This window comes from Pezoporus occidentalis, unplaced genomic scaffold (assembly GCF_034315485.1).
Source record: "Pezoporus occidentalis ecotype Australia unplaced genomic scaffold, CSIRO_AGI_Poc_V1 ctg81, whole genome shotgun sequence".
NCBI classification, from domain to species: domain Eukaryota; kingdom Metazoa; phylum Chordata; class Aves; order Psittaciformes; family Psittacidae; genus Pezoporus; species Pezoporus occidentalis.
In genome coordinates this window covers 1,575,648-1,589,631 of record NW_026916170.1, presented here as the reverse complement: position 1 = coordinate 1,589,631, position 13,984 = coordinate 1,575,648, and the positions used below count along the sequence as shown (strand labels likewise).

At 37.3% G+C, this 13,984-nt stretch overlaps 1 protein-coding gene across 1 annotated transcript in view; it reads left to right on the top strand.

Annotated features, from left to right (window-relative positions):
* The window catches only part of PUDP (pseudouridine 5'-phosphatase), a 74,237-nt gene that overhangs the window by 17,290 nt on the left and 42,963 nt on the right, over positions 1 to 13,984 (top strand). Inside the window, exon 2 of the mRNA XM_062603705.1 lies at positions 9,717 to 9,935. Within this exon, the coding sequence (XP_062459689.1) occupies positions 9,717 to 9,935 (219 nt within the window). The remainder of the gene's footprint in view (positions 1 to 9,716; positions 9,936 to 13,984) is intronic.

Here is a 13,984-nt window from a genome sequence, read left to right as displayed (position 1 = left end):
GCCCGATGGAGGCTGTGATCCCATGGGAAACACATGCTGGAGCAGGCTCCTGGCAGGACATGTGGCTCCGCGGAGAGAGGAGCCCTCGCTGGGGCAGGTTTGCTGCAGAACTTGTGAGCTGTGGGTGACCCATGCTGGAGCAATCTGTTCCTGAAAGGTTGCACCCATGAAAGGGACCCACGCTGGAGCAGTCTGTTCCTGAAGGACTGCACCCCATGGGAGGGACCCATGTTGCAGCAGTTCATGAAGCACTGTGTGAAGGACTCATGCTGGAGAAGTTCATGGAGGACTGTCTGCTATGGGAGGGACCCTACACTGGAGCAGGGAAAGAATATGAGGAGTCCTCCCTGTGAGGAGGAAAGGGTAGCAGAGACAATGTGGAATAAACTGACCAGAACCCCCATCATACTGTACTGTTGGTGGCGTGAAGTAGAGAATTTGGGAGTAGATTTAAGCCTGGGAAGAAGGGAGGGGTGGGAAGGAAGTGTTTTAAGATTTAGTATTTATTTCTCATTATGCTACGCTGATTTAATTGGTGATAAATGGATTTCCACAAGTTGAGTCTTTTTTGCCCATGACGGTAATTTGTGAGTGATCTTTCCCTGCTCTTATTTTGACCCAGGAGCTTTTAGTTACGTATTTTCTCCCCACCCAGCTGAAGAGGGGTGTGGTAGAGCAGCTTTAGTGGGCATCTGGTGTTCAGCTGGGGTCAACCTACCACAAACGTACTAAGAATATGTATTTGGTTATTCTTTAGCTGACTTGGATAACATAGTGACCCTTTTGGTTTCATCTGCCTTGTGTAGTTCTTTCCAAGTGCCTTGAAACATCTCATTTCAAAACAACATTTCAATCATTGTTTTGCATTCCTCAGGTCAGTGAACTGCTGGCAAGAGTTGTCAGCAATGTATCAAAAAAAAAGATATCCCCTTGGTGAAGGACTATTGTTCCTCTGGATGAGAGCATTCCTTGTATAATGCTGTTGCCTTTTTACAGTAGCTTGTATGCTAATGACAGTGTAACTGTTACCTGACTTGGGCCTTATGGTACACATACTAAGAAGCTGTGTCTGTTATCCTTACGTTTGTAATATAAGCCCAAAAAGCAGGATTGTGTAGGCACCATATTTGCATAGGTCTGTTTTTAATGGTTAAGGGCCTACATGAATGTCTAACAAAGTGTGTTGGGCAGTTTCTGTGAATAAACAGCTTTTCTATTTTTAAACTAGTGAGATGCTGTTGCAAAGTTGATGTTTAATAAGTACAGTTTTAGAATATTTTAAATTAAGTCATATATAGTAGAAAGATGGATTCCCTCATGCTCTGAAATTGAAATATGAGTTTCTCTTTACTTTTTCATGTGCTATTTTGTATTGGTGGTGGAGTATTTGTTTACAGCTCCACATCAGAAAAGTGTTTGCATGGTTTATTTGTGAACTGTTTCTTCCCTGACACATTAAAAAGAAGGATAAGGTGCCTATGTGAATACAAGATAGCATTAAGATATGCCTGCTGTATTAACGTAAACTAAAATCCTTTTGAATTTGTTGAGAAGCTTCTTCCCTTCCCCATAGAAGTAAAATGTTTCTGTGCATATAAAATGAGAAATTGGCTTCCTCTAGCTGCCATTGAAGAATTCTCACAGTAATATAAGCCCAGAGGGGAAAATAGGTGATACTCATTTGGGAACAGTTCTATGCAGCTATTACTTTTGGAGCACCAAATTTACGTTCTTTTTAAGCCTGTTAGCAATAACTGGAATTCATGGCAGGAAGTCTCATATCAGAGAAGGGCAAACAGATTGACCGCACTTCGAACAAGTTAGCCAGTGGCAGTGTGCTTCTCTGGACTTAGTGAAGTAATCATCATGTAGCATACTCCTATATCTTGGGAGTGTACTTACGTTAATATTCTAGTACAATAGAAAAAATGAAATAGATTAGCAAAAATTAAAGCTCCGTAACAGATTTCTACCTGCTCCCTACTAAAATGAATAATGGATCATTTCAGTGAATTTTTCTAAGTGCTAATCAAAAATATAATGATTTGCAAATCATTACTCAAATTTGAAGCAGTAGTTGTAATTTTTAGCAATTATATAGTAGGTGGGTTTGTTTTGTTTTTTTTTCCTTTATCTTTGGAATTTGTGGTTTATCAATCGCATAAAATGGTTTACTGAATAATCTGCTCTTTATAACTAGCTTATGATTTGGTGCTTGCTATGTATTTTAATAGAGGCTTTATTTAACTTCTAGGTAACAACAGGGTGAGTTTAAGTGGTCCTGTTCATGAGAGTAGGTCAGTTGAAAGGTACAAGACATGAATACTGATGCAGCATTTCTTTTGGTTTGCTGAGGCAGACTTCATTTAGGTTCAGTCTGCCTGGTTGGGTACATCGGCACTGCATGCCTTGAAATTTAGGCATCTCTCAAATATTTTGGTTGAGCATGCATAAAAGCAGTGCTTTTTTTTCCTTCTGTGACTGACTGAAGTGGCTGTCTTTGTAGGGTGATAACTTTGTATTTAGTTTTCTTTTTTTTTATAAGCAAGTTCATTTGGAAGAAATGGGGTGAATACTACAGCAAAGAATAGGACATTCCTGTTCTTTATCTCCTCAGGGCGCCTTCTTTGATAAGGGGTTTGAGCCAACCTCCGTTTAATGAGCCTTTAGCTTAACAGGCTTCAGGTTAATTTGTATTCATGGGCTAGCATTCATCTGAGTTTTATTCTTTTTATTCTTTAAAGACATCCTTTTGCCTTTAAAACACAATACTATATACACAGCATATATATCTATATACATATAAATACATATTTATATGCTTTATATATGTATATACAAGCATATAAATTATATGTATGTGTGTGCATGTATATATTTATATAACTAGCATAGAAAAAATTGCATGGAATGTTAGAGAAGTGGGCTCAGGCCCTTATAGTGTAGATTGAAAGGCTAAGTCTCATTTTCTGGACTAGTGCTGTAACACTTAGGCTGTTGTGCAGAAAGTGATTTTTGCTGCCTACCTTCCTCATCCCCACTCTTGCTAAGATGCTGTAAGTGATTTTTGAGGTCAGCTGTTAAACTGATTTTTTTTTTTTTTTTTCCTCCTCCTAGCCATAATAGGTAACTGTACTCATGCATTTTTAAACTGGTTTTCACAGTGTGAAGGTGTGAATGGAAGGGTGTTGGAAGGGAACTAGAAGACTGACCTTTTGCCACAGATTCCTACTTGTCTACTAAAGAATGTTTATTAAAAACAATATTTTCAAATTCTCCTTTCCTTTTTTCTGGTCGTTTTGTTAACTCAGGAGCCTTCAGCTGTAATTCTTCAGTGCTTCTGGGTGATTTAAACTATTTTTTGCCATCTCAGACCTGTTCCAGTGACAGTCATATAGTTGGTATTTTGCATTGCTTATACTGGTTTTGTCTGTCTTGCTTGGCTGCTGATATCACAAGGGGAAAGTCTCTGAAAGAAACGATAAGGATAGAAAAAGAACGCACCATGCTTTATTCAGTGGTATAGTCTATTGCTCCCTCAGTAACTGTTTTTTATAACACTGTTGTATTTTTATGTTTCAGTAGTTTGTCATAATGTATTTTCTTAATTTTTTTTTTTTTTAGAGAGAGTTGTAATTGATAAACAGTGGATAGTAATGCCTTAATTTATTCTTCGGGTTGAGAGGATGTTCCATGTTCTATTCTAAGTTTGCTCTTTGGAAGCCATTGGTTTCCCACTCTTCTCAGCTTACCAAAATCACTAGCAGATCTTAAAAATTTCTGAATAGTTACGTAAGTTTTATTTTGGCAATGCTGTTTCCTAAACTTCGTGATAGTCCACATGTGGAAATGTGGTGAATGTGTCACTGTTTGATGCTCATATCCTCAGTTGTATGGATATTTCAAGAATTGGTTCATTTGTGTAACTGAACAAGCAAAGAGCATGTACTGCCTGTGGGAACAGGGGTGGTAGAGTGGCAGGCTTGGTAACATCTCTAGAACAGAGAGACTTACTGTGACATCCATTCCCTGGCTTGCATGCAGTGCTTCAGCATTTGTTATACTCCTCAGTCTCACAGACGACACAAGTGGTCAGTGAGCTGATCAGCCATGGCTTTTGTACACCGGAGAGAGAGGGACGAGAACTGTGAGTTCATGATTTTGCCAATGCTGAAGTAGGTGGGCATGAGGACCACTGACGGAGTTCTATATGTGATACACAAGAGTTGACAAAGTTAGTCTTTCTGATGGGAGATCACTGTCACTGTGGTTTTTGTCATTACTGTGTTTAAATCCTTTGTTCTTTAACACTGGTTGATATAATGGACTAATAAACACACAAAGGTATGTATTACATTTAAATCCGGAAATGAGAAAAATTGAAAATGTGATTATGTTTACTATAATTCCATGAGTAGAGGAAGCGTCCAGTACTTTGCGGAATGATGATTGCCCTCACCTTTTCAACATCTGCGTAGATTTGTTTGCAAGTTAAAACGTTATACTGTGCTAAATGCCACTATTGAGTAGCAAAAACAAAAGCAAAATTTCCATTTCCAATTATAAACCAAATTCTGGTTTTATAATTATAAACCAAATTCTAGTTTATAATTATATTTATCTCCTGTACCCCAGATAAGCATTTCAGTAATTTGTATGGCATCTTACATTACTGCATGTCCTAAAGCGATTAAGGAATGTTATGAAAGACTGATAGGAAAGCCAAATCATAGTCATCTGTGTGTTCAGTCAGTATTGATGGTGACAAACTCTATTAAGATTTTCTCAAATCTTGGGCTAAAATCTTGGTGAAAATGACTAATTGTGTCTGAATTTGGCTAAATTGATTACTGAAGATGGTCCTGTTTTATACATGGACAGAAATCTGCCTTACAGGTATGGACACAAGAAAGCTATTGCTTGAAGTAAAACTCTTCCCTTTAACCATTTCTCTGTCCTTATCAAAATAAAGATCTTAGGTGTCCAGGAGCTGAGTTTGACTTACTGGATTATATTGAATGTACACAATTACAATTCTGTTTAGATTCCTAGCATAAGGATAAATCAGAGGTATATTTCATCTGGCACGCTTGATGCAAAGATGAGATGGGTTATTCAAAGAAGAACTCAGAACTAATGATTCAGATGAGCTATAGCTAAAATGAGCTTTCATGCCTACTAATCCCATCTTCTTGTTTAACTATTTTAGAATTACAATAACATAATTTTAATAAATTCAGGACTTTAATAAATTCATAATTTTAATAAATTTAGATCTCAAAAAATCAACTTCCATATTCATGAATCATAATCTTCTGTTTTAAGATGTTTTCATATGTAAGTAAGTGATTGTTAAAGCTGAAGTTTAGATGCTACCTTGATGCTTGCTGTACCCCCAACCTAGGTAGTTCTGCACATTAATTCTGACTCCGAAGTGACTTAAGCAGATCATACACTCCAGTTATGCATTGTGGTCTGATGCCAAGTGACCTGTAGGTTTTTCTGAATATACGTCAGCATATTTTTTTGCCAGATCACAAATTGAGTAATCCAGCGCCTCTGTCATTCTTGTCACTTTATTTGTATTTACTGTGTCTGGCTTTTGCACACTGTAAACAGCACTAGTGGAGTTGACTGTGCTTTTTATATAGAAGAAGGGTTGCTATAAAAATGACTAGAAGATGATATGTGGCTAGGGAATAAATATTACTCATTCCCAGTGAAATGTAGTGAGTGGATGGACGGTATGTCGTGCTGATTATATCCATGTGAAAGATACATCAAGGGCCTGGAGCTAGAAAGATGAAGAATATTTTAAAAGGCAGAAGAGAATAAAGCTGAGGTTATACATTTACTGCAAATTTCAGGAGCTAAGAAGTCTTGCTCTTCCTTCCTTGTTAGAACAGGCCACTGCCAGGTATGTGTCGTGTTGTGTTCTCAGCTTGTATTCCTGATGGGGGCTGGCAGCTGGAGCTGGATTCACTTGCTGAAATGTATGTGTTTATTACCACTTGGGATGCTGTAGGGCATCCGGCTGCTTGTGCAGTAAGGTGTAATTCTTGCCCCTATTACTGTTTTTAATACCAGCTGTATGTGGGTATTTTGGACATACTAGGGTGTCTAAGATACCAGTAGGTGCCTATAATTATGTGCTTGAATTGAACTTCTAATTCCTCTTGCTTGTTTCCTTTCATTGGTGTTATGTTTACGTGTGTACATTAGATTTAATTTCTTTTTGTATTGCAGGTTTCTAGTAGTTTGAAATTACAATTTGTTGCTCCAGTTAAATTCTGATCAATCAAGCGTGTTTTATTTCTTGTTACAATGGCAAAAAGCTAGCCTATCTTGTATTTGTTAAGCACTTTTTTTTTAGATTTCTCTATTTCAATAGGAATAATAAGTCTTGAATTTGTATCATTATTTAGTATTTATTTATTGCTGTCTTACCATAAGGGGGACATACACATTTTCCTTTTTCTTCAGTCAAAAGGAACATACGTCCTTATCAAGTATGTAGGAAATGCAGCTTTTTCAGCAGGAGTAGTCCCAGATTCCAATTGGAGATTTTGAGATCTGTGTGTGTTTGTGTATTATTTGAATATTTTAATTATCCCCCACCCCCAGTTTTCAGTTTTTATCCATGCACTGTGGTGAAACATGTCTATTTGAGAAAGTAAAACATCCATATCTATGCTTTTGTCATCCAATCATGAGAATTATTTTTTTTCCTCAAGAATTACAAATATGTAGAATCTTACAAGAGGTCATGAATCTTGAGATAATCGTAATTTTCATTGCAGTCATGTTGGTGTCCAGAGTCCACATGATATGACTTCAGGCAGAGTGAAAGTGCTTGCTTTGAAAGAAAAGTTGGAGGTTTTGTAAGCCAGTTCCTTTAATGGATAATTAATAAGGAGAGGGAAGGAAAGAAGGCTTTCTGACATCCTGCTTGTTTAAGTATTTATGTTGCTTTAAATACTTGAGTAGTTCTGTGAGACTAACATACATTTGAATTAAATGTAGGCAGTGATCAGTTATGGTGTGTTGACCAGTTTAGTTGGGCTTTGTTTGTTTTACCTGTTGTTTGTTGTTTGTTTCTTTTCTCAGCACTGAGAAAAGTAAGTCCTAACTCAGTATGAATATGATAGAGTTATAGAATCATAGAACAGTTTATCATCCAACCTGGCCTTGAACACTGCCAGGTATGGAGCGCTCACAGTTTCCCTGGGCAACCCATTCCAGTGCCTCACCACCCTTACAGTAAAGAACTTCTTCCTTATATCCAATCCAAACTTCCCCTGTTTAAGTTTTAACCCATTACCCCTTGTCCTGTCACTACAGTCCCTAATGAAGAGTCCCTCCTCAGCATCCTTATAGGCCCCCCTTCAGATACTGGAAGGCTGCTATGAGGTCTCCATGCAGCCTTCTCTTCTCCAGGCTGAGCAGCTCCAGCTTTCTTAGGGTATCTTCATACAGGAGGTGCTCCAGTCCCCTCATCATCCTCGTGGCCCTCCTCTGGACTTGTTCCAACAGTTCTATGTCCTTTTTATGTTGAGGACACCAGAACTGCACACAATAGTGCTCTTCAGTTGGCTAACTGCAGGTTATTCTTAGGTCCACAATCTGGACATGGTTCAACATTTCTTTAAGAATGAATGAAAAGTTTGTTCACAAGTCTGGTATGTGTTATTTAAAATGCAGGAGGCTGTTAAATTGAGTATCTTTAGCTATATAGATGAGTCTTTCAAACAGATTAACATGGAATTATCATAGACACCTATAGGAAAATTTTAGTGCTCTACAATTACACTCTTTGATTCTGTGTTTTGTTTCTGCGTAGCTTCTATATATTACTCAATAAAATGAGGATTAATTTTCAGTTTCAATTTTAAACTTTGAGTAAGAATCTTATGTCCTTTACCTAGTGAGCCTGAGATGCAGAAAAAAAAAATTAGTGTATCAGGAAAAAAAAAAAACAAGAGAACTGTGAAATTTTAAACACTATTCTTAATTTGCCTTTTCAGCTCACAGAGACTACCACCTGGCAGTATCAAGCAAACTGGAGTATTTGTTTGCTTGTTTATTTTTTTCCTTCCTGGTGTTAGCCAGCTTAACACCTTTCATAGCTCAGTTGCTTGTGTTTCTGCTGTTGTATCTTTGCTGTGTGTTTAGGGGTCTCCAAGATGACTCAGCTTTTTTCAGTAAGCGTTGTTTTAGAAGCATTTGCAAGGAATAATAGAGATGCTATTACTTTTCCTTTCATTTTTAAGCTGAGAGGGTTTTGAAAAACATATGTTACCCTGTTAAGCCGTCCAGACAAGTACATTGGGTCCTTAGCTGATCATTTGGCTCAGTGTCCTTTCTAGTTACTGAAGGGGAACATGGAAAAGAGCACTCTGGTAGGCAGCAGAGTGTGTCTTCTGCACTGCTGTGCTTACATGATGGTTGGTACGATGATTGAAAACAGCCCCTATGTTTCCCATTTGATTTCACGTCAGAATCATCTGCTGATCGCAGGACAAGCAGATTACTGTGGTTAAGCAGTAAGCATTTGTCAGACTGCAGGGAAGATATTTGCATATATTGTAGTCATGGGATCTGCTCTTCTTTTTTCAGTTGTCTTCATAGTATGTATGTTGAAGTTTAAACTCTGTTGTATACCTTTTATGTATTCAGAAAGTGAGACAGTGTCTGCATTATTATCCCTATGAAAAATATTTTTACATGGCAAAGGACGTGTTGATAAGTGAAGTCCCTAATTGCTGTAAATAAATCTCATAAGAGCAACTACTTTCTTTCCTTGATTGTGCCTTTCATTGATAAAATGATAATAAACATAACTTTAGAGATACAGACACAGAGACATGCATGAGAAATAAAGCATGGTTAACAGCAGTAGCTGGAGTTTCAGAGGAAACTACTTGAAAGTATAAACAGGTAGAAAAGCCACTGTTCAAGATCTTTGATGAAATGAAGCCAAGAGTTGAAAGGAATTTTATTCGCTTTTTAGTGTTAAATAAACCTTATTGACCTTCTTTTTTAAAGACAGGAAAGATTGTGTAAAAAAAAAATAGTTTGAAAACTAAAATCACCTTTGACATAAAAGATGATAGCTTCACAGGCAAAATTCAACCTGAATTTTTCTCTTGTGAGAAACTCCCTGGAAATACAAGTGGGTGTGTTCTGCTTGGGTAATCACATGTAAATGCAGAGGTGCCAATATAAAAATGACTGTAGTGTCTTTGAAGGCACTCTGAAGCTTCCAGTCAAATATACTCTTGAATAATTAAATCTTTTTTGGTTTTAATTTACCTGAAAAACATAATGACATCCTCCCAAGTACCAGATTTCCTTCCCTTCCCTTATTTCTCATGCAAAGAACAGAGTATTTTAATTGAGATATTGCTGATAACCTGTACGGTGAAGAAAGGTGCTGAAAGAGCAGGTCCAGATAGTTCTTTGTTCTGACCCTTTGTAACCTGTTCTTAATGCAGAAGTGTCAGCTTGATAATCCTAGGTGCATCTGAGGTGATCTTAGAAGTCTGACCTCCCCTCTGCAAATAAAGGGAGGCAGTTCTGTCCGCTTTGTTAGGCTCTCTGACTCCTGGCTCTTCATTGTGACCATTTATGTGAACCTCCTTGTAAGATTGGCTGCTCAGCTGGCCGTACATGGTTTTAATCTTTTGGGGTTTGCTTTTTGTTTGTTTTTTTGGCAGATACTGAGCGTCTCTATTCAGTAGTGTTCGAAGAGATCTGTGGGAGTTTTGGAAAGTCCTATACCTGGGATGTGAAATCCTTGGTCATGGGGAAAAAAGGCACAGAAGCGGCGGAGATTATTCGAGATGTTCTAGATCTTCCACTAACCAAAGAGGAGTTACTACATGAAAGTAAAATTAAGCAGGAGAAGATATTCCATACTGCTGAATTGATGCCAGGTATGTTTCTTTTCAATGTTTTTATGTTGTTTATGGAATTACATAAAAGCTAACCAAGGTAGAAATTTTTAATTTGCCTTCCAAAAACCAGTTACGTCACTCTTGTTTCAGCAAATTTTACTCAAATCTACCTGTTAAGGAGATATTTTATGTGTTAAAGGGTACTGAATATTTTTTTCTTGTGTACTTGGAAAGCAGCATTTTTTTTCTGTGTGTTTTAAAAGAAGAAAAATGAATTCTGCATTAATTCTGTTTTCTAAACCAGTCATTCTTTATACTTGTTGTTGGTATACAACAACATTAATTAAACTTGTTGTTTAATTCAGAAAGTTATTTTTCTCTGGCTATGAGAGAAGTACAAATACACTTTTAAACGTTCAGGCAAATGTATGAGCCCGTGAGTTCTTTCAGCTGGGATTAATCTTGCCTAACCTGAACACTGAAATTTAAGCGTGGTGTCTGAGCCTGCTGTGTGTCAACGGAGAGGGAAGGTTTCTCAGGTTATCCTAAGGCAGGTAAATTTCATCAACTCTGAAGATATATGCCATTAACCAGTGTAGGAAGCCCAAATGAGTTGGTTAACAGGGTACCTCAAGATAAGCAAAAGGATGAATCTTATCTGTGGTGTGAACTCATACTTTTATATTGCGTTACATTTACATCTGAAATGCTTAGAGAAAAATCTTCAGCCATCCAAGACAAGCGATACCTAAAGGTGTGATTGCTGTTAACTTTTTGTACAGTGTTAAGCTTCCTGGAGCAAATGTCAATATTTTTTGAAGGAAAAGAATAAAAAAGAGGAGTTAGGAGAGGGGGAGGAATAAAAAAAAGTATTAAAGTGAAATAGCTACACGTCATTGTAACAAGTCTAGCTTACAACTTTCTCTTTGTGTGCCTGTTTGTTCTGACAATCTCTACATCACCTTAATGATTTGGTTTTTAGATTTTTTTTTTTTATGCCTCGTTTCATAATGCATTAAGGGGATGAAAGTTAAAAATACATGATGTGTTAGGAATTAATAAGTAGCAGCAAAAATAAAATACGTAAAATTTTTTACGCAGTTTAAAAACTTGAGTATTTTGAGCCAACTTAATTATCTTTCTTATATGCAAGGTTTTTCAAATTGCATCTTTCTCACTTATAGATCCACTTAAAATTGTAAACCTGAGAAAACAAGAAAGATGTGAGGGATGTGTCTTCCTTGTTTTGTGTCAAACTTCTGGGACTAACTTTGCAGCTATATCTTTTGCAAAACAAACAAAACCTAGTCTGGGTTTAGAAAATGCCAGATGGACAGACTGGGTGAAATGTAAGGAGGCATAGAGAAGAGTCACTGTAAAGTGACAGCATACGTAATAGATGCCATTAAGTGGATATTCTGTGCCTGCTAGGGATTGTGATAATGTGGCTGAGCTGGCTTGAACAGAGTTGCAGAGACGTGATGGAACAGATTAGCCAAAGGAACATGAAGTTTTGTGCTCTTCCTGCCTTCAAAAAGTGAATTCTGGGCTTGCTGAAGCTGGGCTATTACAGATGAAACAAGCAAAATACTTACTGGGACAAGGAAGTAAACTTTTTTATCATCGTCAGAATTGTTGAACTGATTGTCTTTTCAGTTCAACTAAATACATGTGATAACTTTCTTCAGGCTATTTTCTAAAGCAGAATTTATGTGAACTTAAATACTTTATGCTGACTGGCTGTTCTGGGGAGCAAAGGCAGCCTTCGTTACTGAAGTAATGAGTTCAATGCTTTATTTGGTAGCAGCATACAAGACACAAGCTGAATTGCCATGAATTTTGAGAAAACCAGGTTGATACAAGCTAATAATCTAAAAAGAAGTGGCTCCAGCTACCTGCTATTTAGTTAAGGACCGACCTGTTCTGATAGCCAGATTTTTTAATCTGATACTTCTGTTCTTTTGTGTCTTCTGAGGATTTATGAACATAATCTTGTTTGTTTTTCATTGTGTTCTTTAATTAAGAATGGACTTCATGCATGTGTTGTGGAAGATGTAAGATGGTGGTAACGTTCAGAGTTCATAATATTCTCTGACTAAATTGGTCTTTCATATAGTTACAGGTAAATATATAGGAAAGAAAGGATTTATTTTCATACTTAAGGCGTAGAGATGATTTGTGCTGAGTCTCCGGCCATCTTTTGAGAGTTAAGGCGCAAGTGAGGTTCTGTTTTTTCAATTAATTTGTACAGTTTTTCCAAAAAATAATATTTGAATTTGGTTTGGTGGAGAGCAGTGCTGAAGACCAACTATGTTTGAAGAAGTGCGTCAAACAAAGCAGTGCTTGTTTCTGGGGACAGAATGAGTTGTGCATGTATTTTTGCCAGTGATGATAACTGTTAATTCCCAAGTCAAGTAGTTGACATGTATGCCAGTGATGGTTAAGGATGGTGTGGAAGTTGTATGAATACTGGCAGCACACAATTCAATTGGCAAAGCAGTTCTTTGCCTGACGGGTTATATCACAGCCATGCCACTTAATGTACAAGAGTTCTGAGGCATTACGAGTTGGAAATGGAATTTTGACTATTTCAGTATGGCTGAACTGACTGACAAACTTCAATGTATCATGTCAAAATCTGTGGTCAAAATACAGATTTAATCTATGAAGAGGATATATCTGTTTCTAATATGGAATTTTCAGTAACTGTTGGAGAGTTTTTCACAGTTGGATTTATTTTTAGTTCTGAAAGAATCTTAGGGAAGGCTAGTTTTGATTCAGTGGAGAAGAGAATTAATCCAAGGCAACGCTGACAAAATGACAGGGCTGCCACTTGTGCTGCTTTTCTAAGTATTTCTGTCAGAGTATAGACATTGTTGTGAGAGTAACATAGCAGGCTTACAGTTTCTGCAAATGCAGTACTACATTGCAGGGAAGTGGATCATCGGAAGAGTAACGAATGACAAGTGGAGCAGAAGAAAACCGTGCATATATATGTTTACCTATACATGTATCGAAGTGCTCTTGCTTAGCTTAAACCCAAAACCCCCAGAAGAATGTAACTCCAAGTTACACAGCTGCCAACAGTTACTATAATATGTCAGAATTACAAAATTAATGCCATAATTTCATAGCAGTTTCTGGGTTTTGGCTTATCATTACCACAAAGTACAGATCCACAGCTACAATGTGGTTATGTATACCTTTCAGACATTTTCCATTCCTGGGTTATTTTCATGATAGCTGGGATTTGTCTGTGGCAGCTCCTGTTTAGCCACTGCAGAATGTGATGTGCAAGCTATTTTCCAGTTCAAGTACAGTTGGCTGTCTCTTGCAGACATGAGGAGCTAGTTTCATAGCTCAGTTTTAGTACCAAATGAAGCCAGTCAGAAATGTCAAAACAAGAGGAAAAAAAAACCCCAGTTCAGTTCCAATGGCAACTCACACTGAAGTTATATATATATTTCTTGAACAGTTTCATTCAACTAGCAGTCTAGCTTACTTAGCTATTCCTTCATTGATTCATGTTGTGTCCTTAACTGTTAAACAGAGTTCCTACTATGTTATCTTTTATTTTCCTTGTTGTTACTGTTTTAATGGTAGGAAATTACTGAGTCCATCCATGCCGGGCTGCGTGAGCCTGTAACCCCTAGAGATTAGTCAGATGGAAACTGGGAATGATGCTGTCTGTTTGGCTCATTTCAAACATTTAGCCTTTGCATTAAGTCCTAAAGCTTTGCAACCCAAACATGCTTTTATCAGAAAGTCAGCAAAACAAGTGTAAGAGGTTCTGAACTGTGTAAAATTTAGTACTTACATTTTAGTACTGTCACTTTTCCGTGGCCATGTACATTGCAGTATGTCTAGACTAAAATGAAATGGTCGATTTGGTGAATGAGTTGTATATGATACCAGAAGGATCTCAGGTACTTTTTAGAGAGTAGTAAGTTGAGAAGGTAGAATTCTTTATTAATAGCCAATCAGGTGGAGAGTAGGTTAATAGTTTCCAAGTCTGCTTTTGTAGCTCAGTAAAAGGATAATGTACAATTTCAGATAGCATTTTTAAACAGTGTCCTAGCAGCAGTTTT